Consider the following 25,729-nt stretch of genomic DNA (forward strand, 5'->3'; position numbering starts at 1 on the left):
ACAGAAGAGTCGATTAGTGATCGGCAGAGTATTGATCGTGAGGGACGAATCGGTGAGAACAGTGTTGGGAAGGTACGCCGCACCGAGAGCGGCTGGAGTGCTGGCCAACCCCAACACTCGCGTTTGCGGTTTCTCACGTCGCCTCAACAGATCGCGTTCGAGTGTTTTACGCTCCGCATTGTCGCGTTCAATAATCCGCTCTTCCCTGGACGCAATTGCACTCGACCCCCAACCCCCTCCAAATAACAGCAAAGCACGCCAAAAACATGTCCATACACGTAGTAAATGACAGTCAGAGCATACTCCTCCTGCGTCCCGGCTAGCCGCATCCAGTTAGCCTCTTACCTGTCGCGGCTTAGTGCCTCCCCTCTGGGCGTGCGGCGCGGTTCTGAGGCGGCGATCGCTTGTGTGTTTGTCTTCTTCTTCTCCTCTTCTCTTCTCCTCTTCACCGCCCTCCTCCTCTTCCTTTCTCCTCACACCGCGACCCACCATGCGCCCTGAAACAGAGCAGGAGCTCGCGCATATCCTGCTCATCGAGCTTCTTGCCTACCAGTTCGCCTCCCCCGTCCGCTGGATCGAGACCCAAGATGTTATCTTCCAGCAGTTCAACTCCGAGCGCCTCGTTGAGATCGGTCCCTCTCCCACCCTAGCCGGCATGGCCACGCGCACGCTCAAGGCAAAGTATGAGGCCTATGACGCAGCACTCTCGCTCCAGCGTCAGGTCCTTTGCTACTCCAAGGACGCCAAAGAGATCTATTACGCCGCCGACCCTGTCCCTGACGCGCCGGCCGATGTTCCCACTGCTTCGTCTGCTGCTCCTGTGGCCGCGGCCGCGCCACCGGTCGCGGTGGCGGCTCCCCCTTCCTCTGCTGGTCCCGCTGCCTCCGTCGCCGATGAGCCCGTAAAAGCCGTGGACGTTCTCCGCGCCCTCGTCGCGCAGAAGCTCAAGAAGCCTTTCGACCAGATTCCTCTTGCAAAGGCTATAAAGGACCTCGTCAACGGAAAGTCTACCCTCCAGAACGAGATCCTCGGTGACCTCGGTAAGGAGTTCGGCGCTGCCCCCGAGAAGGCCGAGGAAACTCCCCTCGAGGAGCTCGGTGCTGCGCTCCAGTCCGCCGGTTTCAACGGCCAGCTCGGCAAGCAGTCTGCGTCGCTCATCTCCCGCGTCATCGCCTCCAAGATGCCAGGCGGTTTCAACCTCACTTCCGCCCGCAAGTATCTCCAGGATCGCTGGGGTCTTGGATCTGGCCGCCAAGACGGCGTGCTTCTCCTCGCCATTACCATTGAGCCCCCCGCCCGTCTCGCTGCCGAGGGCGACGCGAAGACCTATCTCGACGAGGTCACTCAAAAGTACGCCGCAATCAACGGAGTCTCTCTCAGCGCCGGTGCCAGCGCAGCTGCCGGGGGCGCTGCCGGTGGTGCCGCAATTGCCATTGACTCCGCCGCCTTCGAGGAGCTCACCAAGGACCAGACCCACCTTGTGAAGCAGCAGCTGGAGCTCTTCGCAAAGTACCTTAAAGTCGACCTCCGCGCCGGCGACAAACTCTATATCGATGAACAGGACGCAACCGCCAAACTCCGCGAGGAACTTGATCTCTGGCAGGTCGAGCACGGCGACTTTTACGCTTCCGGCATTGTCCCCATCTTCTCGGCTCTCAAGGCTCGTGTATACGACTCCTCCTGGAATTGGGCTCGTCAGGACGCCCTGACTATGTACTTCGACATTATCTTTGGCCGTCTCTCCGTCGTCGACCGCGAGATCGTCTCCCGCTGCATCCTCCTCATGAATCGCTCCAGTCCTACCTTGCTCGAATTTATGCAATACCACATAGACCACTGCCCGGATTCCCGCGGTGGTACCTACCTCCTCGCTAAGCAGCTCGGTCAGCAGCTGATTGATAACTGCCGTGAGGCCCTTGGCGTCGCCCCCGTCTACAAAGATGTCATGTACCCCTCGGCTCCCAAAACCACCATCGACCTTAAGGGCACAATCACCTACGACGAGGTCCCCCGCACCTCTGTCCGCAAGCTCGAGCAGTATGTCAAGGAGATGATGGCCGGCGGCAAGATCACTGAGAACCGCTCGCGCTCAAAGCTTCATTCCGACCTCACTCGCATCTACAAGATCATCCGCCAGCAGAACAAGCTTTCCAAGTCTTCTAAGCTCCAGATCAAGACCTTGTACGACGATGTCATCCACTCGCTCGCTCTCGAGTCCCCCTCCGCGCCGGCTCCCAAGGGCACCGCCTCCCCCGATGGCACCGGCCGTCCCAGCTCCCCCCGTCGGGCGAAGAAGGGTGGCAAGGTCAAGAAATTCACCGAGACCATTCCGTTTTTGCACCTCAAGAAGAAGGACCTCCACGGTTGGGAGTACAACAAGGCGCTCTCCGGCATCTACCTTGAGTGCCTCGAACAGGGCGCCAAGTCGGGTATCTCGTTCCAGGGCAAGTCCGCGCTCATGACCGGTGTCGGCGCGGGCTCTATCGGTGCTGCTGTCCTCCAGGGTCTGCTGTCTGGCGGCGCCAAGGTGGTCGTCACCACATCCCGCTACTCCAAGGAAGTCACCGAGTACTACCAGGCCATCTACGCCAAGTACGGTGCCTCGGACTCCACTCTTATTGTTGTTCCTTTCAACCAAGGTAAGTTTCCTCTTCTGTTTGTGTTGACACCCGCTAATTTCTCCAGGCTCCAAACAGGATGTCGAGCAGCTTGTGGATTATATCTATAACACTAAGAAGGGTCTTGGCTGGGATCTCGACTACATCGTCCCCTTCGCCGCTATTCCAGAGAACGGACGGGAGATTGACAACATTGACTCGCGCTCTGAGCTCGCTCACCGCATCATGCTCACCAACCTCCTGCGCATCCTCGGCGCCGTCAAGACCCAGAAATTCAACTACGGCTACGAAACGCGCCCCGCGCAGGTCATCCTTCCTATGTCGCCAAATCATGGCACCTTCGGTTCGGACGGTCTCTACTCCGAGTCTAAGTTGGCGCTTGAAACTCTTTTCAACCGCTGGTACTCCGAGTCGTGGGGCTCTTACCTCACCATCTGTGGTGCGGTTATTGGCTGGACCCGTGGTACCGGTCTCATGAATCAGAACAACCTTATCGCCGAGCGCATCGAGGGTCTCGGCGTACGCACGTTCTCGCAGCAGGAGATGGCCTTCAATATTCTTGGACTCATGTCACCGCCTATCGTCAATCTCTGTCAGATCGAGCCCGTCTTTGCCGACCTCAACGGTGGCATGCAGTACATCCCTAACCTTAAGGACATTTCAGCCCAGATCCGACAGGAGCTCACCCAGACCGCCGAGATTCGTCGCGCTGTTTCCCATGAGAATGCAATCGAGTACAAGCTTGTTTCCGGCGCCGAGGCTGAGCGCATGCACAAGTCCGTTGTTATCCAGCCGCGTGCCAACATTAAGTTCGACTTCCCCACGCTCAAGGACTACTCCGAGATCGCTCCGCTCTCCAAGGACCTCCAGGGCATGGTTGACCTTGAGAAGGTTATTGTCATTACCGGTTTTGCCGAGGTCGGTCCATGGGGTAACTCCCGCACACGTTGGGAGATGGAGGCCAATGGATCTTTCTCGCTCGAGGGCTGCATCGAGATGGCCTGGATCATGGGTCTGATCAAGCATCATCACGGTCAGCTCAAGGGCCAGATGTACTCCGGTTGGGTCGATACCAAGACCAATGAGCCTGTCGACGATTTCGACGTCAAGGCCAAGTACGAGAAGCACATCCTTGAGCATTCTGGCATCCGGCTGATCGAGTCCGAACTTTTCGGTGGCTACGAGCCCACGAAGAAACAGATGCTCCAAGAGATCGTTATCGAGCACGATCTTGAGCCGTTCGAGACTTCTAAGGAGACCGCGGTCGAGTTCAAGCGACAGCACGACGACAAGGTCGAGATATTTGAGCTTCCTGAGACCGGCCAGTGGACCGTACGCTTCCTCAAGGGCGCATCTCTTATGATTCCCAAGGCTCTCAAGTTCGATCGTCTCGTTGCCGGCCAGATCCCTACCGGCTGGGATGCTCGCCGCTACGGTATTTCCGAGGACATCGTGTCCCAGGTTGACCCCATCACCCTCTATGTTCTCGTCTCTACCGTTGAGGCTCTCTTGTCAGCCGGTGTCACGGATCCGTACGAGTTCTATAAGTACGTTCATGTTTCTGAGCTCGGCAATTGCACCGGTTCTGGTGTTGGCGGTATGACCGCGCTTCGAGGCATGTACAAAGACCGTTACCTGGACAAGCAAGTTCAGAAGGACATTCTTCAGGAATCTTTCGTGAACACCATGAGCGCGTGGGTCAACATGTTGTTACTTTCCTCGTCTGGCCCGATCAAGACCCCTGTTGGCGCGTGCGCTACGTCTATTGAATCCGTCGATATAGGTTACGAAACTATCATCTCTGGAAAGGCCAAGATCTGCCTTGTTGGTGGCTACGACGATTTCCAGGAGGAAGGCTCGTTCGAGTTCGGCAACATGGGTGCGACTTCCAACTCTGAGGAGGAGTTCAGGCACGGCCGCACTCCTGCGGAGATGTCGCGACCGGCGACCAGCACACGTGCGGGTTTCATGGAGTCGCACGGCGCGGGTATCCAGATCATCATGACCGCGAAGCTTGCGCTCGAGATGGGTGTCCCGATCTACGGTATCATCGGTATGACCGCGACCGCGACTGACAAGATCGGTCGCTCCGTTCCTGCACCTGGCAAGGGTATTCTCACTACCGCGCGCGAGTATCGCGCCGACAAGTTTCCCTCGCCGCTGCTCGACATCAAGTACCGTCGTCGTCAACTCGAGGCGCGCAAGAAGCAAGTCCGCGAGTGGACCGAGGCCGAGATTCTATATCTGCAGGAGGAGATGGAGGCGTTGCGCAAGGAGCAGACCGAGTCGTTTGACGAGAAGGAGTACCTGTCCGAGCGCATGGCGCACATCGAGCGAGAAGCTACCCGCCAGGAGAAGGACGCGCTGTCGCAGTGGGGTAACGATTTCTACAAGCAGGACGCACGGATCGCGCCGCTGCGTGGCGCGCTTGCCGTGTGGAACCTTACCATTGATGATCTCGGTGTCGCGTCGTTCCACGGTACCTCGACTATGGCGAACGAGAAGAACGAGTCGCTTACTCTGTCGAGCATGATGCAGCATCTTGGCCGTACCAAAGGCAATGCTCTACTTGGTGTTTTCCAGAAGTCGCTGACCGGTCATCCCAAGGGCGCGGCTGGCGCGTGGATGATGAACGGTGCGCTTCAGATTCTGAACTCCGGTTTGATCCCCGGCAACCGTAATGCGGATAATATCGACAAGGCGCTCGAGCAGTACGATTTTTTGCTTTTCCCGTCGCAGAGCATTCAGACAGACGGCATCAAGGCGGCTTCCGTGACCTCTTTTGGTTTCGGCCAGAAGGGTGCGCAGGCGATCGTGATCAACTCAGACTATTTGTTTGCAACGCTAGACGAGAAAACTTACAACGCATACAAGACGAAGGTCAGTGCGCGTCATAAGCAGGCGTACAAGTATATGCATAACGGCATGGCGACGAACAGCATCTTTGTCGCGAAGAACGACCCGCCGTACTCGAAGGACCAGGAGGCGCTCGTGTACCTGGATCCGACGATGCGTGCTGAGCCCGACAAGAAGACCGACAGTTTTTCGTACCACAAAACGAAGAAGACGAAAACGCCAGATGAGCTCGAGACTGAGGAGGTGCTTCTGCGGTTGACGAACGCGAACTCGTCAACCGGCAGCAGTGTCGGCGTGGACGTGGAGGCGCTCGCGTCATTCCCTTCTGGTAATGAGACCTTTATTGAGCGGAACTACACTGAGTCTGAGATTGCGTACTGTCGTGCGGCGCCTGATCCCGTCGCCAGCTTTACTGGCACGTGGTGTGCGAAGGAGGCGGTGTTCAAGTCGCTCGGCGTGGCCTCTGCTGGCGCCGGCGCGGCGCTCAAGGAGATCGAGGTCATCCGCAAGGCTGGTAAGCCTGAGATCGTACTTAGCGGCGCCGCAAAGACCAAGGCGGCTGCGAGTGGAGTTGTCGACGTCAAAGTTTCGATCAGCCACAACGAGTTCCAGGCTGTCGCAGTCGCAGTCGCACAGAAGTAAGTTGCGGGGATGTAAAAAATTTGATACTATGGGAGATTTTGGGTGGTGTCGACGGAGGGCCTGGTAGAAGGGTGATATCAGGATATACACATAATCATCTGCTTTGTTTTGTACGTTTTACTAGTTTAACAAGTAGCAACACATTATCTTGCGATACGCGTTTAGGGATTGCACAAGACCCTTAGATTGTGCGAGTGTGATCTGCTTTGCGGCTTTGGTGTTTTTATAGGCAAGCTGACGAAGGTACAACAACGACCACGACAAACAGAGCATGCCGCCGTTTCGGGACGAAGTAATTTTTGTATGCTGGCTATGGAGTGGTTTGTACGTGGGAAAGAGTGCTGACAATGGTAGGTGATATCGACGGGGTCGCAGTACACTCGGGTGCAGTACGGGCTGCCCGAATCGCTGACCCCAGCGCAGACACGCGTGCCAACGAAGGTGTACCGGATACCGTCTGCAGAGAAAAATGATCCGCAGTTTGTACTCGACGGGATGGACGAGAGCGTGGCGGTGTATCCGATTGTTGAGGGCGAGATTGTGGATTTAGCAGCATTGCAGTACTTAATGTGCGTATCGCGGAGGCGATGGTGAGAGAAGAAGATGCTAACGAGGGCAGGGAGACCCTCTATAAACGTGCAATCAAGTCGGCTCCAGACGTTCTGCCGTACTCGCCGGTTTTGTTCACATGCAACGCGGAATGGCGTCCGCAGCAGATCGAGGCGCTTGTTAACCATATGTTCACTCATGCGCGAGTGCCAGCTATCACTACCATTCCAGAGTCATTATCCGCCGTGTTTGCGCACGCACTCGACACTGCGCTGGTCGTCAACATCGGCGCGTCGAAGACGGAAATCACGCCGGTGGTTGAGTACACGATCGCCGACCGCGCGGTGACGGTTCTGCACGGCGGTGTGGGCGGCGACGCGATCAACGCCCACCTTGCGCAGTTGTTGCCGTCGTTCACACCGGGGCAGGTTGAGGCGCTGAAGAGATCGAATATATATGAGATCTTAGTGGATAAATCCGTGAACCATTTTTTTGGAGAACCTAACGCGCCGCCGAGCGGACATGTCGGCTTGGGAGGCGGGGATTCGCTAGAGGACGAGGGCATCGTGGATGTGGTTGCGATTGTGGCGAGTGGGAATGCGCGCGAGGTATTGGCGCAACGGGAACAGCAAAAGCGAAACGCGAAGTTGAATGAGCCGGTTAAGAGAAACGCAGAACTTGCACGGAACTCGTTTATCGACGCTTCGTCCGGACGCACGATTGAGGTCGGCACGGAGCGGTTCCACGGGGCTGAGGAATTAATCGAGCGGATAGCGCTGGGGGTGTGGGATGTAATCAACAAGATCGACGAAATTCCCCGGCGCGGAGAGTGCTGGGAAAACATCATCCTCGTCGGTGGACCGACGGCGATCAAGGGGTTTACCGAGTACATGCTACTGACACTGCAGGAGCGGTTCATGGTGAACCGGGCAGTGACGTTCTCTGAGATGCCCTCTGGGTTTAACACGCCAGGAATTAACACGCCGCCGCCCCCAATGACGCACTCGCACATGCTGCCTGCAGGGCACGGGCAGGTGCCAACCAATATTCGGATCGCGAAGATGGCAGATTATTTCATAGGGTGGAAGGGCCATTCGTGGGAGGACGCGCAATTTCTCGGGAGCCAGATCGCGGCGAAACAGATATTTACGCCGGGCATCGCGAATATCGACGGCGGCTACGTGTCTCGTGAGGACTACGCGGAGCGTGGTGCGAAGGAAATCTGGAATTTGACGCTGTTTTAGGGGGTGGCAAGTTGTGTATATTGTAGACAGGCCGGCGATGTATGATAGTGTGTGATGCAATATTAGAAGCTACTTCTAGATTCGTACGGGAACCGCCTAGGCTAATGTGAGCATGCTCTCGCGCGTGCCCCAGACGCGTAACCGGTTGAGCATGAGGTCCCATGCGTGAGAGTCGAAGGGAGGTAGGACGGCCCGTGGTGGCCGGAATGTGGCGGCGAGCGTGTCTTCCTGCATGGCCGTGTCCATAGCGGCATCGTCGTTGGTGACGTCGGCGTCCATCATGGTGTCGGGATCGTCGAAAGCGGAGGCCTCCACCGCACCCCATTCCGCTCCAGTATCGTCGGCAGTCGCCGCCGTGGTCGCGACCGCCGACTCCCACGAGTGATCCACCGAGTCCGCTGCACTGCTGTTGTACTCCATCGGCTCGCCATTCTCAGCCGCTGCCGCCGCAGTCGTGTTGTTCGGCATATTCTTGACCATATAGGACACCACGGCGCGCTCATCGTCTTCGTCCTCCGCAACCGCCGCAATTTCTTGCGCTACGACCGTGTCGCCATTGTATTTTGGCCGAAAATGCAGTAGCCGTGCTGCGTCTCGTGTACGCTTGCGCTGTGTAATCCTGCGTGAGCCGCCGGGAGAGGAGAATTGTAGCGGTGGTTTTGATGTGGATGGTAGTGATAGCCTATGTTGTGATTTGTGGTTGAACTCCTCCAGCGAATCCTCGTCACTGTAGTCGCCGACATCTTCGTGCTTGTTACTGTAATTGTCTTCTCTATCGGAATCGGAGTCGTTATTGTCGTAATTTTCGAGTGCATAGTTGTTATATTTGTCGTCAGCCGTCCATGAAGATGGAGGTGCGTGTAGCGACTGTTGTCGCGGATCAGGCATGGACGAGTCCAGGAAGAAGAAGTTACCGGCTTGCTTTAAAAAGAGCTTTGCGGTCTCGCAGGCGTCCCAACCAGCCTCGTGACGGAACTCAGAGGCGAGGATGTATTTTGAAAAGTCGGGGTGGATGACGGCGAGCGGGTAGATGACAGATTTGAGGTTGCTAAGGAGTTCGGCTAGACCGGAGTGCTGGGTGTTGTGAGGCTGCGAAATTAGCGTAACGAAGGCGCAGAGGGCATGCAGGACATACATTATTAGTGTCGTTCATTGTGCCGACGTACTTGGTGTCAATGATGCTGGATGGTCAGTTGGCAAGATTGTGAGATCAAGAGTAGATGACCTACATGGGAAAGACTTGGTGGATGATGCTGGCAGCCTGGGTCACTGATGACGGAAGCGTGCCCATGAACTTTGAATAGATGTTGACAAAGTCAACAAACACGTTATGTCCGACGACGGGAATTTTAAACTCGATGATCATCTCGAAGAGTGTCCGCAGGCCAACGTAGCGCTCAAGGTCGGAGCAGAACTTGCGGTGGCTCTCGGCCTGGTGCTGTGCGCGGCTTTCGATGAGCTGCGGGGTTTGGCGTAGCACCTGGATAAAGGTGCTGTGGCCTACTGTGCAGAATTCGGGGAGCTTCTGGCGGACGACTTGGTGGAAAATGCGTGTTTGGTAGCTGTTTGCTACGGCGATGTTATAGAAAGGTTCAGGGTGCTGGGATTAGTGTTAATGAATGACTGAACAGAGAAGAGAGGAGGAGTTGGGCATACATTTGGGTTGTTTGCCCATGCGTAGAGGCCGGGACTGATAAGTCAGAGAGGGAGTGGTGGAGGGAATAGGGAATGACATACAGTTCCGCGTCTAACAACCGTTGTCCGGACTCGTCGATATCGACCGGCGCGTAGCCCTGCGATATCCGCTGCTTCTGGTGTGCCATGATCGCAGCCTCCTCGTCCTTGTTGATAAAAGGAATACCTTGCTGAAGCCAGCGGTCGAAGCTGAACCTGTTGCCCATGAGGAAGGCTAGGGCGTCGGACTGCATGAGGAAGCGGCGGTCGAGGCCAAACTTTTTAGGGAGGACGGGGGAGACGTGGAAGTTGTATGGCCTGGAATATGAATAAGCGGCAGGCGGAGGGGAGCATGGGTCCTACCTGAGTATGTATTCGGCTGGCCCTGTTAGCGTACAGAAAGCAGACAAGGGAGGGGGGACGGGCTCACAGGACTCCTGGGGCAGGGTGACAATACACAAGCCAAGTTGCACAACTTGAAAGGCCTCGGCAGCTTCCTTATACTCGGTATACCGAGTCTGCAGGTCGGGCAGATCTTTGTGGAAGTCACTGGGGAGGCTGTCGGCGGACGCATGGCTGTACCGGTCGGTTACACGGATGCCGGTCATTTCGCAGTCAATTGCGACAAAGAAGGCAGTACTGAGCTGCTGGCGAAGTACAGGTAGCGCCGCAGGAAAGTCTGCCCAGGATACGTCCATGGGGGGCGGTGATGAGTGTCAACAACTTGAGTGTGAGCTGGTGAAGCCGGCGGCAGTGCATTGACATTGGGAGTTCGCAACGCCTGTGACTTCTCCATATTCCTTATTATCGACACCACCAACATGGAGCTCACGGTCTCCGTCTCCGTCGCCACTTTTACAGGCCTTGCGCCATTTACGTTTGATGTATCGCCGGGCGCTAATTTACAGAGCGTGCTCGCTCGGGTTGCAAAGTCGCTGCCTGCATCGGTGGCGTCAACATGTGGAGTCAGTCTGCGGTCGGGAAGAGCGCTGCCAGTCGCCACCACTACCGCCGGCACGGTGTGCCACGGCGACACACTCGAATTACGGTTGAATCCACGACTACTCGGCGGCAAGGGCGGGTTCGGGTCGCAGCTGCGCGCACAGGGCGGGCGCATGACGGCACGGCGAAAACGCGGAGGGAAGGTGGACGAGGCGGCGAAGGATGAGTTTCGGAACCTGGACGGGCGCCGGATGAAGAGTATTCGGCAGGCCAAGGAGTGAGTTTTGACTGGGTGTGTGCTTTTACTTGGGCTACCGCTGACGTGTGATAGTCTTGCTGTGTATTTAGAGACCGCGCCGCAAAAGGTGAAGGAGCTGGCAGCGAAGCGGAAGGCGCGGCTGCAGGCGCTAGTGAACGCGGAGGCGGCGCCGGCGCGGTTCGAGGACACACAGTTTCTGGAGGAGAGCGAGGAGCTGATTGATGAACTGAAGCGGATTGTCGGGGAGTCGTTTGCGTTTGGTGAAGAGGAGGAGGGGGAGGAGGAGGAGGAGGAGGAGGAGGAGGAGGAGGAGGAGGAGAAAGAAGAGGAAGGCAAAGAGAACGACGACGACAAAGACGATAGAGGCGAAGGTCACGACAGCGGAACGGACGCAGGCGAGAAAGTCGAGACTAAGAAACCGCGCCAACCAAAACAAGCTGCCTTCTTTGGCGAAGATGACGACGAGGAGTGAGCAGGTCACGAGTGAGTGTGACTCAGGGGGCTGCACGGCGACGTCATCGAATAACTACTGATCTGCTTTTGTTATCGCGTTTCGCGTCGTTTCCCGGGGCTTCTCAGCGCCTCGTTTGTCTATATAAACTCCAGTTCCCACTTTTCCGTCTTCCCCTTCACCACTCTCATTTCTTCCCTTTTCCTCGCATCCACCATGTCTGCCCTACCCATCACCATGAAGGCTCTCCGGTATGGCCCTGACTCTCCCCTCCATCCCCTCTCCTTCTCATGCTAAGCCTCGCTAGCTACGAGAAGCCGTTCGTCCACGCCGTCGTCGACATTCCCCTCCCTGTTGTGCGCGACAACGACGTCCTCATCAAGGTCGACGCCTGCGGCGTCTGCGGCACGGTACTCCTTCTTCTTCACGTCCGGTCAATGTGCCAAGACTAATGAGAGTAGGACCTCCACATCCACGAGGGCGAGTTTATTGCCAAGTTCCCGCTAGTCCCCGGCCACGAGGTCGTAGGGCGTGTCGCTGCGGTCGGCAAGGACGTCAAAGCGTTCAAGCTCGGCGAGCGCGTAGTTGCCGATAACTCGGAATTGTGCGGGGAGTGTTTCTACTGCCGCCGAGGCAAGGCGTTGCTGTGCGAACACTTCAACGCGCATGGTGTGACAATGCCAGGCGCGTTTGCCGAGTACTGCGCCTACCCCGCTGGCAAAGTGTTCCACATCACGCATTTGTCCCCCGTCGACGCGACGCTACTAGAGCCAGCATCCTGCGCGGCGCACGGACTAGAGAAGATCCGCCCGGAGATCGGGTCGAGCGTGCTCATGTTTGGTGCGGGGCCAACTGGTCTTGTGCTGGCGCAGCTGCTGCGTAATAACGGTGGCTGCCATGTTCTTATCGCAGCGCCGAAGGGCTCGAAGATGGCGCTGGCGAAGCAGCTCGATGCGGCGGACGAGTATATCGAGCTTGATCGTGGCGATGCTACTCCGCAATTTGAGAAGATCAAGGCCGACAACCCGTACGGCTTTGACATTGTTGTCGAGGCCACCGGTAGCGCGAAGATCCTGGAGGACTCGATCAACTACGTGCGCCGCGGCGGCAAGCTGGTAGTTTACGGCGTGTACAATAACGCGGCACGGGTGACCTGGCCGCCGAGTAAGATCTTCGGCGACGAGATCACGATCTTAGGGTCGTTTTCGGAGACGTACATGTTTCCCACCGCGATCGCATATTTGGACGGGCCGAGCCCGAAGGTGAAGGTGCACGGGATTGTGAACAAGACTTTCCGGCTGGAACAGTGGGAGGAGTGCCTGGAGGCGATCCGAAACAAGAGTGCGATCAAGGCGGCGATCGTGTTTGAATGACGGTCTGGGTGCCGGCTATAGTAGCTTAGTGTATATATATAGGATGTCAGTAGTGTTGATTATGCGCGCAACCGCCATGCGTCAGCGCACTTGTGCCGCAAAATCTTGAATTCTGCGCGCTTATGCGCTTTGAGTCGGCTTCGACAGTTCCGCGCTCCGCCGTCCCCATCGCCATCATGGCCACCCCCACTGATGTCATGGCCTCCCCATCGCTCGACGACGACAAGGCTACCACCGCCGACGCCGCCGCCGATGCCACCCTCACCATCTCGCTCCTCTTCGTCTCCGGCGCGCGCGTCGCCCTTGCCATCGACGCCCGCTACATGCGCACCCACGCCCTCCTCCCCGACAGCATCCCCCTCGAGCCCGAGGCACTTTCCGTCCATGCCCTTCGCGAGTGTATCTACGCCGACTGGGTTTCCGCCTGGGGCGATCGTCCCGCTGCCCCCGAGTACATCCGCCTCATCCACTTCGGCCGCCTTCTCGACGACGCCGCCACCCTCGGCGCTTCCCAGCTGTCCCGCGACAATCCCTACAATGTCCTTCATCTGTCGGTCCGACCCGTCTCCATGGACACCTGCCGCGTGCCGCGGTCCCAGAAGCACGACCACCGTCACCGATCTCGCGCATCGCGGCCCGCCTCGTCATCCACCCCTGACCCCGCCGTCATCACAACTACCACTACTACTACTACCACGGCGAGCACTCGCCGCCACACTTCCCGCAGCGGCAGCGGCAGCGCCGCCGACTCACCGCCCACTGCTGGTCACTCCTCCGGCTGCGGCTGCGTCATCCTCTAGCCCCCGCGGCTCCCTTGCATACATGATGTTTTTGGCCGGTGTTTGCGTTGCTTCTCGTTCGTCTCTTTCCTGCATAGATGCTCTGAATACGGTGTATTGTTTCGCTTGTTCTGTAAGTATGTATATTTGTCTTCTCGGGCGCGGAGTTGCGGTCGGATCATCTGCATAATCGATGTAATGTAACTGCTTCGCATGGTAATATATTATCTACATCTGCATCCGGCGCTCTAGGTCGAGTGTGAAGTCCAGCGCCCGGGTATCCATCATGCCTGCCTTGTTAGTACTTGTCTAGCACGATCGAAATGAGCAACACTCACCCCCGTAGACGTCCTCCCAGTCCACAGACGCGTCCTTCCCCAACAGGATTTCCGTCGCCACGTCCGTGCCCGCCCCCGGTGCACCAGACGCCATCAGCGTGTCCGCTCGTCGCAGCACCTCCGGATAGAATGGCGCCGTGGCCTTGCACGCCTCCAGTTCCATCATGCGCTTCACCGGCTCATGCGTGCCAAACAGCATTCGCAGGTTCTCCAGTTTGAGATTCAGCTGCGTCTCCTCCCACTTCTCCAGCCGCTGCGCGATCGGGTGATCCGCGGATAATGCGTTCGCGGCAGTGTTGAGTGTATCCGCGATCGGTGCGGGCGCCTTGTTGGCGCGCAGGTGGTCCGTCAGCGCCGGCACTGTCGCTGTCGCGATCGCCGGCGGTGGTACGCTCGTCGCGTATGAATCTTTGGGCACGATTCGCAGGGACTGCACCATTAGTAATGCACGCACAACAGAACATCGTATTGCACGTACCATTGCTGATGTAGATGGGGATCAGGATGACTGGTGAAGTTGAACACGCAGAAGCGCGAGGAACACTGCCACAAACCCCGTCGCTGATACTCCTCCTCTTTCACATGTATTCTTCACTAACTACGTTTATCGCCTTCACCTCCCTCATCTACCCATTATGAGCGCACCGAAGCGGCAAACCACTCCTCACCAGGCGTCTTTCACCTCACTTGGTCTCTCTAAGTCGCTGGTGGAAGCGCTCGCGGCTATGGCCATCCGTCGTCCCTCCAAGATTCAGACCGCTTGCATACCCCAGATTCTCCAAGGTCCATCTGTCCTTTCGCGTTGCTCTTTGCTCATGCTAACCGGCCATAGGCAAAGACTGCATCGGCGGCGCGCGCACTGGTTCAGGAAAAACTATGGCTTTCGCCGCGCCAATTCTGCAAAAGTTCTCCGAGGACCCCTACGGCGTGTTCGCCCTCATCCTTACTCCCACACGGTATGCTCTCCCTTCTACTCTGTTATTCACGCACTAACTACCCAGCGAATTGGCTCTCCAAATTTCCGAGCAATTTTCGGCCCTTGGGTCAAATATGAATATCAAAATCGCTGTCGTCGTCGGCGGCATGGACATGGTCGCTCAGGGCCTCGTGCTACAACAGCGCCCTCACATCGTCATCGCAACCCCCGGTCGTCTTGCCGACCATATCCGCAGCGGCGCGGGCGCCGAGGCTATTTCTGGACTCCAGCGCGTGCGCTTTCTTGTACTGGACGAGGCCGACAGGCTACTCACGCCTGGGTTTGGTCCGGATCTCGAAGAGTGCATGAACGTCGTCAAGTCGCCGCGCCGGCAGACTCTGCTCTTCACCGCGACGCTCACGTCGGCCGTGATGCAGCTCAAGGAGAAGTCTGGAGACAAGGTCTTCGCGCACGAGGTCCTCGCCGCCTCAAAAATTGCCGTTCCAGACACGCTTGTACAGAGTTACCTACTCCTTCCCACGCAAATTAAAGAAGCATACCTTGTTGCGCTCCTCGCTGCTCCCGAGAATCTCACAAAATCCGCCATTGTCTTTGTCAACCGCGCCAAGACTGCCGAGATACTCAAGCAGATCCTGCTCATCTACAGCAAGTCAATGGACGAAGGCAGCATCCTCGTCACCTCGCTGCATGCGCAGCTCTCACAGCAGGAGCGCATCTCCTCGCTCGCGCGCTTCCGCGCTGGTGCCGCACGCGTGCTCGTCGCGACCGACGTTGCCTCTCGTGGTCTTGATATCCCGATCATTGAGCTGGTCATTCATTACGATATCCCAGCAGATCCAGACGACTACATCCATCGCGCTGGTCGTACAGCGCGCGCAGGACATTCTGGTGAATCTGTTGCCTTCGTAACTGAGCATGACGTCGAGCGGATACAGGCCATTGAGGCGCGTGTGTGCAAAGAGATGGACAAGTACACAAAGATTGATGAGAATACTATCATCCGCGAATTCATGCATCCTGTTTCAAGCGCAAAGAGGGAGGCAATTATGGATTTGGAGAGGGACCTCAACAAGCAGTCTGGGCATGCCTCAAAAGCCCGCAGGATGAAACTCAGGAAGACTAGATAGACTAATTCATGTTTCCAGATGATATGTCCGGGGCGCAGCACCTAACCAACGCAGGTTTTACCTAAATCCCAGCTACTCTACGCAGCTCAACCGTCCGAGCATGGCATGGAAGTTTTGGATTCCATGCCATCATTCATACCTTGAGAGGTATTTCAGAAGGCTTCGGTGATTGAGCTAAATGTTCTTATTTTGCTCTCGTTATTGCTATCTATTCAGATATCTGCAAGAGTCTGACCTCACGTTGCTTGCCTAATAATCTCGATATGTAGGAGTACCAATCAAGAACCTGTACATGAATTTCGCATGCTAAAACTGAGCCTACAGAAATATAGATAGATTTAGAATGCGCATGCCATTGCACTAGTTCGTAATAATTTAGTTAACTGAACTATGTCGCCTACGCTGTTCTGCTGCATTAGCTATAGAATGCAGTAGCTGCAGACTACAGTCTTTATTTCTAATCCACTATGCAAGTTAACTGAACATCATGACCGTCAAGGACTGATGCTAGTCACAGATCTTATATAGTGAACCAAGTCCGCAACGGCACAACCTAAATCACGTAACTGCACTACTGTAAGATCACAATCACTCAATAACCAGTGAACTAATGTCTTATAGCTTCAGACTATTTTCACTGAGCCTGCTGAGCCTGATTGCCAAATCACAACAGTGTGATCGTTATACGTTTAGTGAGTGAAAACTGTTTTGATTAGACAATCTGCCGATCATTCCATAGAACTTTTGCTGAGGATCAGACTCCAACAGTTCATTCCTTGATAGGTGCAGAAATTTCTGCCATTTCAGACACCATATTCGAAAAGTGTATTGAAAAGCTCTTGAGTTCAGTGTTAATATGCACTTATGGGCAATTTCTTCTGGGTCCAAAAGTGATTCTTAAATTTAGTTGCCTCTGCTTAAAGAGCATAGCTTCCAAAGCTCTCATTACAGTGCCAGTAATGAGGCTGATAGTGTGCGATATATGACCAAGATAAAAGTAGAATCGGTGCTCCATTAGAGTGCTTCTGCCAACGTATTGTGCAGACGCAGCGTCTGCAAGTGCATCACAATTTATCAACGAAACTGAAGTCTTGAACAATGAAGTGTCGTTTCATGACAGTCATAGTTCTCGCATGGATTCCTTTCACGTGAGGTGCAGCATACAAGTCCCCCCCGATGACTGACTTGCCAGTCACATCCAGTGTGTTTTAGCACGTCTGGTGACATCCATATGCAAATTTGTTGCACTCAGTTTTTGATCACAATATCGTCGACGATCGCGTGCAGCGGACTGAGAATGGTCTGTATTGCAGTGTGTGGCCTCCGGACTCTGAACACCTTCATTCTGCATCCATTTTGACACCAAAAACAATGAGCAGTGAAAATGCAACAGACGTCCTTGACCAATGTGACAATTCAGAGGTATATATGAATCCTGTTTCATAATTGCATAGACAGCGGGAGATCAATGATAAATCGGTAATCTCTGGTCTCTCTCGTTTCACTCTGTACCCCCTTCATTCAGTATTGACTCACTGTTCAGACCATCTGACTTGCATTCACAGAACGATCAAAAGGAATCTTGATGACCTGGTTCTCTGGAGACATCACTCATGTTTTTGAGTAGTACTGTGTCGCCATCCTCCTCCTCTCCAGCGTGGTCAACTTCAACGCATCAACCAACCATTTCAGCAACTGGCGACTTGCTCCTAAGATTCAATTGCTCTTAGTCCACCCACAACTCACGGTGATTATTTTGTGAAACCACGCGGAGTGACTGTGTCAATGCTTGTCTTCATTGTCGGGAGGCTCGTTTATAAGAAGATTGTGCCATCTTCCCATATTTAAGTCGTATTATATACCGTTCAAGTCTAGCCAATCTCATGCCTTGTGCTGAAGCCTGCGTGCTCTACAGTCTGAGCAGTGTGCAGTTATGGAGATTAAAATTCACACTAGATATCTTTATCACGAGTTACTTGCGTGCATAGTAGTTGCCAATAGTCGGGAACCCTAGTTGGTGGAACGGTGGATTTGCGAGAGTTCTTGTGCTGTGCTCTCCTTTAGGAAGACTGAGCTGTCCATCAAGAGTGTAACAAGAAAGCTAGGCCTCGAGCTCCGTAGGGCTACTCCTGATTGAACATAACCTCCTGAGTAAAGATACTGCATCATAAGGAACTATCAGGTGCGTAGCCCCAGGACACCTTGTGCCGCAAAGCCTACGAGCGAGGGGAGTTGCTATTACTGCTTATGTGGCTGCTATGCCTGATGATATCATGGACTAATCCACTGGATCATTCGCAGCGCCTATGGTCTTTCGAAGTCGCATTCCATCAACCTGATCAGCACTGATCACTGCTGAGCCGCTCTGGAGAAATTTCCACTATATTCCCCAGTACTCCAAATACTGTATTATGCGTTCCACGAATGAGTAGACGCAGTAATTACCAGTAAGCACACGGACTATCTAAGTCTTCGTCAAATGACTTGCATGCTTGATATCCGGCTAACCATTCTATATCTACGATAATGCACACATCATTGTTGAAATGATGATCTTAGGCCTGGGCCCGAAGTACGGCCTGATGCCACGATTATCATGCCATTTGTATCAGGTGCTTTTGCCAGTCTAATGATTTTGTATGCTCTTTGAATTGCGAATTTGTTATTCTTGTAGCGCTGTTCGCGTGTTTCTGTTGATCCTCTAGTGACTTTAGGAAGACTTCTGTGGAATTCTCTCGGCATCAGTGAATTTTTATTCATTATTCCAGGATACTCTCGATGCCGGCACTCATTTGGCCTCACGGGCTTCCATCGCTTATCCTATGTGATACACAACTCCTAAGTGTGAGTCATGCATGTTCAAATTATGATATGTGACGTCTACATTATTATATGCACTAGTGATGGTCATGCGGAACAACAGACATTCAAGTATATTCAATAAGCTGACTTTTGTTGATCTGTGCTCTGATCTGAAGAAATTGAGTACATGCACAAACACATGGTTTTAGGAGCGAGCACAGAGTAAGTGCATAACAATTTTATAGCAAGGTATACTATGGATTATAAGAGATTGACAAAGAACGAGGATCGCATTGCAGGCGTGTATAAAAACTAGACGGAAAATATTGCCAGCAGGGAGGGCAAGAGAGAGTAACCCTAATACTAGGGTTCATATATTCCGCCCACTTCTCCTTTCTACTCTACCTTCTCTCTTTCCTTTCTAATGCAAGCGCCTATTCTCCTGCACCGCCTTGGATATCCAAGCACTCGATCGTGGTCTTAGGTCTTACAACAATCGGTCACACACAGAACCTTGCGGCACTTCTCGACCAACTCACTTCACCGGCGCGCACACTCTTACCCACAGCTCTGCAATCATGATGCAGCACACATCCGTATGCACACCTGGTTTCGCAAATAATGCTACACGCGACTACATGTTACGGCACGCTTGTCTCTGGCATGTGTTGTGTTGTACATGCCGACGCCCTAGAGTCTACATGCGCGGACCACACACAACGGCCTCTATTCAGCTCTCTGACAGTCCTCTGACTGCGTGCTCTCGACGACTGCTCACTGACTAAGTCTTTGACTTGACTGCCGCAATGTCACATCTTCTATAGGCGTCATTGCTCCACACTCGCGCTTGGTCTTATACATTGTGATACCGTACTCTATCAGGATCTGCCGACATCATGGCAACGGGGATGGAATGGCCACACTGAAGGATCATGCACATGAATATAGGTTTGGAATTGTAGCTATTCGACATTGTATGGGAGGTCAGAGAGAGAAATCATGGAGCACATCATCATAGGAGCATGACTATTAGACGTACGATTCATAGCTATACCAGCTCTTTTGAGCAAATTAGGATGGGCTACAATATCAGTAGAGATTCTTGAAATTTTCACTCGATTGTACTGTTGCGTATGACGTATGCCACTTCTTGATTGTGATTGACTAATAACCCATCCTACACACACCATGCTACAATGCAAAATGAGAGAGCAATGAGCGCGTAAAGGTATTCATGTAAGAATACCAACGGACAATAAATTGGGTATGACAACTAAGACATCGCGAATTAGCCTGCTCTCCGCTGGGTTGGTCAGTTTGCATAACGTTAGAGGCAATGCACCATGCAATATGTCATGAGACGCAGCTATTGTGAATTTCATGTAATGCCTTCATATGATGTTTGTGATATGCACATGGTGTAATCAGATGTGGAAGTTAGTGTCGTAATTGATAACAAATAACTGACAGACATTGCATCAAGATTATAAGCTGCCAACAACTGACGAGGCGTTGTAGCAGCAACCGACAATAATGCTGATACAGAGCAAGGCAGATCGGCATATCTCAGGGCGACGGGATCGTTGACGTGTATCTTGCAGGCACGTAGGATTGCGACCAAAAAAACTGAAGGCAAGAACGATAGTCAACGCGTTGTGCAGTACTGGAACGTGCGTCTCCATATTTCGTCGTGAACATGGCTGTGAGCTGTGTCAGCCGCCATCAAGCGGTGAGTAACGCAGTGATATGTGCCCATCGTACGCGCGGTCTGATCTGTAGATGGATTGACGTAGCCAAGGGCAGAGACCAGAGAAACCAGAAGAGGAAGCGAAATGGAATTTGTATAGATTTGACATGAGCGGCGGCATCAGAATGTGCAGCAGCAAGCGTGAAGACGAATCAAACAGACTGGTGCGATCGCGGCCGCCACTCCCTATTCTGGTTGTTTCCAATAAGTCTTCGTCCTCTTATACATGCAGCAAACAAATAAGTAACTGTACACTTGGGGAATCATAATATTGGAGAAAAGACTTGGAATTACCGATTAGCGCGTAGTTGTCGAGCTGCCCGATCAGGTCAGCGGCACGTGAGCGCTGGGGAAGTCGTGCTGGGAGAATAGTTCTGGCGCGGCAAGTGATGCAACTTGATGTCATCGTCACAGCTACCCTTCTATTTGGGTCTCGCCCAGACTGTTATCTTTTACGATTCTATTCCTGTTGGCTTGTTGCTGCTGCATTTGGTGCCGGGCAGGAATGGAAGCGTACGCCTCAAATGCCCCCGTGTTGGGAGTATTTGGCGTTGATGTAAGTGGCTGCGAGACGACTCTCGTCTGCCGGCGCACCACCAGCTGGTATCTGCTACAGCTCTTCCAACAGCTCTAGAACAACGCGGTGGTGTGCCGGCGTGCTGTGGTGGCAGATGGACCTGGAAGTCCATATGTGATCGCGATATTGCGTTCATGCTGTTGTGCTCGGGATGACTAGCTGTGCAACGCGTAGGGTCGTCCTAGCCGATGGTCCAATCCATCGAGGACATATTGCAGCAGTCTCGTAAAAGAAGAAGAAGAATGCGGCGACAGCTTCCTTGATATCGGGAAAGTCAAGCTACTCGCCCTGGCAGAAGCCTTGCTCACCGTGGATTGATTGTATCGCTGCAATTCGACAGCGCTGATTTCGATACCGCAACGACGTTGTGTGCGGCGGAGTATGCGGGCGGCGGTGGCATCCTCTGGCGGTCGGTGTGTTTAAGGGACGACGTCTTGGCGGGTTGAAGTGCATCGTGCCATGCAAGTCACAGGTCTGTGTTTGTTCTGCGCCCTCCGTCACTGTGGCCGCAGCGTCGTCTCAGGCAGCGCGGTTCGTTGCTGTCCTGGGCTAGCACTGGCACGGATAAAGTACGTACAAGCCCTCCGCACCGCGGCGCACCTCACTCGATCTAGACGAATCCGTCGCCGTCCAGTCGGCATAGCGAGAGACGGTGAGCTAGCTAGCGTGGGATTATTATGTATGACTTTCGTGCAGCGAGGCAAACTGTTTATTCAATACAGGACTTAAGAGGTCGACGGCAACTGGGTCGCACCATCCAGCAACGGCGGTCTCCTCGTGCTGCCATGGAAGACTCCCGCGACGCAGTGTTCAGAACTTCTATCCCACTATGGACGGCACCCGCTGCCGCTGTGTATTAGCACTCCGCACAAGCTCGTCGGCAGTACGACAGGTCTCCCGTTCAAGTCGCGGCAGCGGCCACACAGAACCCGCAACGCGGCGTACGTGCGCGTTGATGGCAGAAACCCTACGTGGCGTGGCGCTGATGCAGCAGCTGTAGTATTGCAAAGGACACGACCGGAGGGCCTCGCGCGGTGTCCAGGGCAGTTTGGGAACTTGCATATATTAGCCGGTTGTCCGGTGCAGCGAGCCCTCGGCAGGAAATCAGCGGCCTGATGCTGGCAGTCGAGGATGACTGCTGAGACTGCGGCCGGGCAGATTGCTCGCGGTTGTTCATCCACGCGTCACAGTTGTGCCCAAGTCACATCTGTGCACAATGCTCTCTACACTAGTCTGTTGGAGTCGGCCTTAGCGGCAGCGCATACCGCGTGCTATGCCCCGCGGCGTGCAGACTGCGAGCCGGCGGTGTATGGTGTCGTCGCCTGCGCTGGACACCGCGTGCATCTGGATGAGCGCAGAACAGGCCACGGCGTGGGGGCTGCGCGGTCGTGAGCTCGACGTCCGCCACAGCAGCGAGCGCGCGGGGAAGGCGTCGCGGACCAGCTGCTGTGCCCCACAGCCCCGCATTTGGCGGCGGGCCGGCAACGGCCGCGCAAACATAATATATCTGGCGCTCTGCCGCGGCCGCGCGTGGCGCGCAGCAGTCTGGCCGCACACAGGAGCGGGTGAACAGATCAACTTGCGGGTGTCGACGGCGACTCGGATCGCGGTGCAGTCCGCGCGGCTGGCGGTGCCAGGCCTACGCCGCTGAGAACAGCAGTGCGCTGTGCAAGATATGTCGGGCTTGTGCAGAGGACGGTGGAGCGCGCGGGACGCAAATGCGGCGCGCCGAGGCGGGGGCCGGCAGCGCCGACGGAGCAGCCGGGACTCGGGGAGCTGCGGCGGTGGAGTCGGAGCGGGCGGTGCGCCGGTCTCAGCCACGCGTTTGCGGGGGATACTCAGTCCGGCGGGCAGAGCGCTGCAGACAGCGAGCTGCACATGATCAGCCCGGCGCGCATGCGCAGCGGCAGCTCTCGCGAGGACAGCCAATGAGACGCGTCTCGATTCAGGCAGCAGTCAGTCACCAGACTCTGAACGCGTCAGACATGCGTGGAAGCGGCCAGACGGCGCTGATCGCGCGGCCGCGGTACGGCCGGCGACAGCGGGGCGCGGCGCCGCAGGGCCTGCGGCAACGCGGGGCGGACGGCTATATGCATGGCGAGGACATAGCCGAGCTGCGGGTTGGGGCTTTTGACATGCGGCGTGCGGCGTGCGGCTGAGAATGCGGGGTCGGCTGCATGGCTGTATGCGAAGAAGCCGAGGGAGCTGCGGGTTTGGGCTTCTGAGTTGGGTCTTTTTGTGAATTCGCGAACTGTTTTCTGTACCGCGGCCACCGAGGGACGCGCTCGGGTTCTTGCCCGCGATATATAGACGCCTCTTCCACCGGCTTGAGGCTTCTCCTCCCCACGCACCGTCCGCCCCCCCACAATGACCCTCAGTATCACGCCCACTACGGCTCCTGACGCGCCTGCCGACGAGGCCGCCGTCCGCGAGCTCCGCAAGCTCGTCATCGACTGCTGTCGCCAGAACGGCGGCGGCCACGGCGGCTCCGCCGTCGGCATGGCCCCGCTCGCCGTCGCGCTGTGGAAGCATATTCTGCGCTACAACCCCGCCGCGCCGAACTGGATCGACCGCGATCGGTTTGTGCTCTCCAACGGCCACGCCGCCATCCTGCTCTACGCCGTCCTCCACGTCACCGGATACAAGAAGTTCACTATGGAGGAGCTGCGCGGGTACGCCGCTCCCAAGGAGGACAACAAGGAGTACGTCTGCTTCGCGCATCCCGAGATCGAGTTTGACGGCGTTGAGGTCACCACTGGTCCTCTCGGCCAGGGTATCGCCAATGCCGTCGGCATGGCCATCGCCAACAAGCAGCTTGCCGCGACGTACAACAAGCCCGGCTACGAGCTCTTCCAGGGCAAGATCTTCTGCTCCACCGGCGACGGCTGTCTTCAGGAAGGCGTCGCCGCCGAGGCTATGGCCATTGCCGGTCACATGGGTCTCGACAACTTAATTCTGCTCTACGACAACAACGATGTCACCTGCGACGGCCCGCTCAAATGGATCATGTCCGAGGACGTTAACGCCAAGGCGCGCGCCATGGGCTGGCGCGCGATCGACGTATTTGATGGTGACACCTCCGTGCAGAGCATCGTCAACGCGATTGCCCTTGCCAAGACTTACACCGGCAAGCCCACTATCATCAACATCCGCACTACCATCGGCTACAACACCGGCAAGGCCGGTACCGCTGGCGCGCATCACGGCACCTTCTCCGACGAGGATCTGATTAAGGCTGGCGGCACGCTTGGTGTGTCGCATCACGTTTCGCAGGAGGTCTACGAAGACTTTGCCCTGTCCGCAAGCCGCGGCGCGGCCATCGAGCACGCGTGGCAAGACACCTTCGCCTCCTACGCTCTCGCATACCCGCAGCTCGCACGTGAGCTGCAAGCCCGTCTCTCCGGTACCCCGACCTACGACCTCGACGCCATGCTCGCTTCTGTCGTGGTGCCTGCCAAGCTCACCGCCGCCCGCGAAATCAACGGCGACATCTTCAACCAGATCTTCCACGCGGAACCGCGCATGTTTTCTGGCGGTGCTGATCTCTGGGGCGCCAACAAGCTTGGTGCGTCCGACCATGTCGTGTTTGAGCCTCCTACCTACTCCGGCCGCGTTGCACGGTACGGCATTCGCGAGCATGCCATGGCGGCAGTGTCAAACGGTATCGCTGCGTTCCAGCCCGGCGTGTTCATTCCCACCACGGCCACCTTCCTCATGTTCTACCTCTACGCCGCGCCTGCCGTCCGCATGGGTGCGCTCAACACCCTGCAAGTTATCCACGTTGCGACGCACGATTCCTTCCAGGAGGGCCAGAACGGACCCACCCATCAGCCCGTGGAAGTGGACTCGCTCTACCGTGCCATGCCAAACATGCACTTCATTCGCCCTGCCGACGGCGAGGAGATCATCGCTGCATGGGGCATCGCGCTCGGTGCGCAGCACATGTCCTCGATCATCTCGGTCGCGCGTGACGCGCAGGAGTTCCCGCCCAAGGGCACTTGCCGCATTAAGGCCCGCCGCGGCGGATACGTTCTGTCTGAGGTTCCCGGCGCTGTTGTCACTCTCGTCTCCTGCGGTTCGGAACTCGGCTACGTTCTCGCCGCTTCTACTGCGCTCACCGAAGCAGGCATCCCCACCCGCGTCGTGTCAATGCCGTGCATGTCTGTTTTTGACGCGCAGCCCGAATCATACAAGGAGTCCGTGCTCGGCGTCACGGAGCGCATCATTTCCGCGGAGGAATATGTTCCTACCACCTGGGCTAAGTACTGCACTGCGAGCATTGGCATGTCGACGTTCGGATACTCTGCCTCTGGCAAATGCAATTACGCGCGGTTCGGTCTCGATGTCGCAGGCATCGTTGGTAAGGTGACGAAGTATGTCGCTGAGCCGTTCTCACCGCGGTGGAAGAAGATATAGTGGGGTAATGAGTTTATTGCATTGTATTTGATATGTGAGAGTAATATAATATAATTCTGTTTTGTGTTCACTACTAGAAGTTGCGTCGCTGCAGTCATGCGGTGGTTTCTGCTCTCTCCATTTGTCTTAATAAGAGGTACTTAGCACAATTGCACATCGTGAGCCTGGAGGTCTCGGCCCTTTCTGTGGTCGTGGTGGGTGTGTAGGGGGAATAGCGAGAGAGGAGGGGAAGTGTGTCGCAGCCGCGTCAGACCGGGAAGCGAGGGCACAGGATGACACTGACTGCGGCGTGCCCACGGCGCCGCACAACTTTGTGCGACTTCTCTGGCTCTTCTCTTCATACCTCGGTATCGCAGAGAGATCTGGATTATTCCATTTTGTTGTCTGTCGTCAATCTA

At 55.5% G+C, this 25,729-nt stretch overlaps 10 protein-coding genes across 10 annotated transcripts; 7 read left to right on the plus strand and 3 right to left on the minus strand.

Moving 5' to 3' along the window:
- The first annotated feature begins 8 nt into the window (after nucleotides 1-8).
- On the plus strand, nucleotides 9-6,328 carry V1518DRAFT_125939 (3-oxoacyl-reductase). Its single transcript, XM_066900706.1, has 3 exons — nucleotides 9-72; nucleotides 151-2,639; nucleotides 2,686-6,328. The coding sequence occupies exons 2-3, from the start codon at nucleotides 491-493 to the stop codon at nucleotides 6,114-6,116; spliced, it is 5,580 nt and encodes a 1,859-aa protein (XP_066757226.1). The 5' UTR covers nucleotides 9-72; nucleotides 151-490; the 3' UTR covers nucleotides 6,117-6,328.
- Nucleotides 6,272-7,989, plus strand: V1518DRAFT_422748 (uncharacterized protein). The gene is made up of 3 exons (XM_066905527.1): nucleotides 6,272-6,417; nucleotides 6,471-6,685; nucleotides 6,736-7,989. Exons 1-3 carry the CDS (start codon nucleotides 6,388-6,390, stop codon nucleotides 7,907-7,909), a joined length of 1,419 nt encoding a protein of 472 aa, XP_066757227.1. The 5' UTR covers nucleotides 6,272-6,387; the 3' UTR covers nucleotides 7,910-7,989.
- Nucleotides 7,958-10,037, minus strand: V1518DRAFT_126047 (uncharacterized protein). The gene is made up of 6 exons (XM_066900707.1): nucleotides 10,014-10,037; nucleotides 9,647-9,962; nucleotides 9,566-9,599; nucleotides 9,139-9,509; nucleotides 9,045-9,090; nucleotides 7,958-8,998 (listed from the first exon to the last, which is right to left on the minus strand). The coding sequence occupies exons 2-6, from the start codon at nucleotides 9,835-9,837 to the stop codon at nucleotides 8,006-8,008; spliced, it is 1,635 nt and encodes a 544-aa protein (XP_066757228.1). The 5' UTR covers nucleotides 9,838-9,962; nucleotides 10,014-10,037; the 3' UTR covers nucleotides 7,958-8,005.
- A 264-nt stretch (nucleotides 10,038-10,301) lies between these two features.
- V1518DRAFT_387944 (telomere stability and silencing-domain-containing protein) lies at nucleotides 10,302-11,056 on the plus strand (the record flags this gene model as incomplete). The annotated part of the gene is made up of 2 exons (XM_066901725.1): nucleotides 10,302-10,802; nucleotides 10,857-11,056. Coding segments are annotated over exons 1-2 (597 nt in total), but the record flags the coding sequence as incomplete, so codon positions are not given.
- A 28-nt stretch (nucleotides 11,057-11,084) lies between these two features.
- Nucleotides 11,085-12,667, plus strand: V1518DRAFT_422761 (chaperonin 10-like protein). The gene is made up of 3 exons (XM_066905528.1): nucleotides 11,085-11,486; nucleotides 11,543-11,645; nucleotides 11,697-12,667. The coding sequence occupies exons 1-3, from the start codon at nucleotides 11,452-11,454 to the stop codon at nucleotides 12,606-12,608; spliced, it is 1,050 nt and encodes a 349-aa protein (XP_066757230.1). The 5' UTR covers nucleotides 11,085-11,451; the 3' UTR covers nucleotides 12,609-12,667.
- A 105-nt stretch (nucleotides 12,668-12,772) lies between these two features.
- Nucleotides 12,773-13,624, plus strand: V1518DRAFT_422764 (uncharacterized protein). Its single transcript, XM_066905529.1, has one exon. The coding sequence runs from the start codon at nucleotides 12,785-12,787 to the stop codon at nucleotides 13,406-13,408; it is 624 nt and encodes a 207-aa protein (XP_066757231.1). The 5' UTR covers nucleotides 12,773-12,784; the 3' UTR covers nucleotides 13,409-13,624.
- V1518DRAFT_422766 (uncharacterized protein) lies at nucleotides 13,488-14,252 on the minus strand. The gene is made up of 3 exons (XM_066905530.1): nucleotides 14,204-14,252; nucleotides 13,726-14,155; nucleotides 13,488-13,677 (listed from the first exon to the last, which is right to left on the minus strand). Exons 1-3 carry the CDS (start codon nucleotides 14,204-14,206, stop codon nucleotides 13,616-13,618), a joined length of 495 nt encoding a protein of 164 aa, XP_066757232.1. The 5' UTR covers nucleotides 14,207-14,252; the 3' UTR covers nucleotides 13,488-13,615.
- Nucleotides 14,253-14,313: 61 nt separating this feature from the next.
- Nucleotides 14,314-16,158, plus strand: V1518DRAFT_422767 (P-loop containing nucleoside triphosphate hydrolase protein). The gene is made up of 3 exons (XM_066905531.1): nucleotides 14,314-14,508; nucleotides 14,558-14,681; nucleotides 14,727-16,158. Exons 1-3 carry the CDS (start codon nucleotides 14,361-14,363, stop codon nucleotides 15,787-15,789), a joined length of 1,335 nt encoding a protein of 444 aa, XP_066757233.1. The 5' UTR covers nucleotides 14,314-14,360; the 3' UTR covers nucleotides 15,790-16,158.
- A 3,547-nt stretch (nucleotides 16,159-19,705) lies between these two features.
- V1518DRAFT_422773 (uncharacterized protein) lies at nucleotides 19,706-20,696 on the minus strand. The gene is made up of 2 exons (XM_066905532.1): nucleotides 20,633-20,696; nucleotides 19,706-20,557 (listed from the first exon to the last, which is right to left on the minus strand). Exon 2 carries the CDS (start codon nucleotides 20,271-20,273, stop codon nucleotides 20,076-20,078), a length of 198 nt encoding a protein of 65 aa, XP_066757234.1. The 5' UTR covers nucleotides 20,274-20,557; nucleotides 20,633-20,696; the 3' UTR covers nucleotides 19,706-20,075.
- A 2,333-nt stretch (nucleotides 20,697-23,029) lies between these two features.
- V1518DRAFT_422779 (Transketolase, thiamine diphosphate binding domain-containing protein) lies at nucleotides 23,030-25,481 on the plus strand. Its single transcript, XM_066905533.1, has one exon. The coding sequence runs from the start codon at nucleotides 23,283-23,285 to the stop codon at nucleotides 25,329-25,331; it is 2,049 nt and encodes a 682-aa protein (XP_066757235.1). The 5' UTR covers nucleotides 23,030-23,282; the 3' UTR covers nucleotides 25,332-25,481.
- The last annotated feature ends 248 nt before the right edge of the window (nucleotides 25,482-25,729 follow it).

Source organism: Limtongia smithiae (genome assembly GCF_038497785.1).
Source record: "Limtongia smithiae strain NRRL Y-17922 unplaced genomic scaffold V1518scaffold_15, whole genome shotgun sequence".
NCBI classification, from domain to species: Eukaryota; Fungi; Ascomycota; class Lipomycetes; order Lipomycetales; family Lipomycetaceae; genus Limtongia; species Limtongia smithiae.

Excerpts from the sequence above, each read along its gene's own strand:
- V1518DRAFT_422779 (XM_066905533.1), top strand. The coding sequence starts at position 23,283 with ATGACCCTCAGTATCACGCCCACTACGGCTCCTGACGCGCCTGCCGAC.
- V1518DRAFT_422766 (XM_066905530.1), bottom strand. Across the intron at positions 13,678-13,725 it reads CTGGGAGGACGTCTACGGGG|GCATGATGGATACCCGGGCG; the intron begins GTGAGTGTTGCT and ends CTAACAAGGCAG.
- V1518DRAFT_422767 (XM_066905531.1), top strand. The coding sequence starts at position 14,361 with ATGAGCGCACCGAAGCGGCAAACCACTCCTCACCAGGCGTCTTTCACC. Across the intron at positions 14,509-14,557 it reads CATACCCCAGATTCTCCAAG|GCAAAGACTGCATCGGCGGC; the intron begins GTCCATCTGTCC and ends AACCGGCCATAG. Across the intron at positions 14,682-14,726 it reads CTCATCCTTACTCCCACACG|CGAATTGGCTCTCCAAATTT; the intron begins GTATGCTCTCCC and ends CTAACTACCCAG.
- V1518DRAFT_422773 (XM_066905532.1), bottom strand. The coding sequence starts at position 20,273 with ATGGAGACGCACGTTCCAGTACTGCACAACGCGTTGACTATCGTTCTT.
- V1518DRAFT_422748 (XM_066905527.1), top strand. The coding sequence starts at position 6,388 with ATGCCGCCGTTTCGGGACGAAGTAATTTTT. Across the intron at positions 6,418-6,470 it reads TTCGGGACGAAGTAATTTTT|GTGATATCGACGGGGTCGCA; the intron begins GTATGCTGGCTA and ends TGACAATGGTAG. Across the intron at positions 6,686-6,735 it reads GCAGCATTGCAGTACTTAAT|GGAGACCCTCTATAAACGTG; the intron begins GTGCGTATCGCG and ends TAACGAGGGCAG.
- V1518DRAFT_126047 (XM_066900707.1), bottom strand. The coding sequence starts at position 9,837 with ATGCAGTCCGACGCCCTAGCCTTCCTCATGGGCAACAGGTTCAGCTTC. Across the intron at positions 9,510-9,565 it reads CATGGGCAAACAACCCAAAT|CACCCTGAACCTTTCTATAA; the intron begins GTATGCCCAACT and ends CACTAATCCCAG. Across the intron at positions 8,999-9,044 it reads CAATGAACGACACTAATAAT|CCTCACAACACCCAGCACTC; the intron begins GTATGTCCTGCA and ends CTAATTTCGCAG.
- V1518DRAFT_422764 (XM_066905529.1), top strand. The coding sequence starts at position 12,785 with ATGGCCACCCCCACTGATGTCATGGCCTCCCCATCGCTCGACGACGAC.
- V1518DRAFT_125939 (XM_066900706.1), top strand. The coding sequence starts at position 491 with ATGCGCCCTGAAACAGAGCAGGAGCTCGCGCATATCCTGCTCATCGAG. Across the intron at positions 2,640-2,685 it reads TGTTGTTCCTTTCAACCAAG|GCTCCAAACAGGATGTCGAG; the intron begins GTAAGTTTCCTC and ends TAATTTCTCCAG.
- V1518DRAFT_422761 (XM_066905528.1), top strand. The coding sequence starts at position 11,452 with ATGTCTGCCCTACCCATCACCATGAAGGCTCTCCG. Across the intron at positions 11,487-11,542 it reads ATCACCATGAAGGCTCTCCG|CTACGAGAAGCCGTTCGTCC; the intron begins GTATGGCCCTGA and ends AAGCCTCGCTAG. Across the intron at positions 11,646-11,696 it reads CCTGCGGCGTCTGCGGCACG|GACCTCCACATCCACGAGGG; the intron begins GTACTCCTTCTT and ends TAATGAGAGTAG.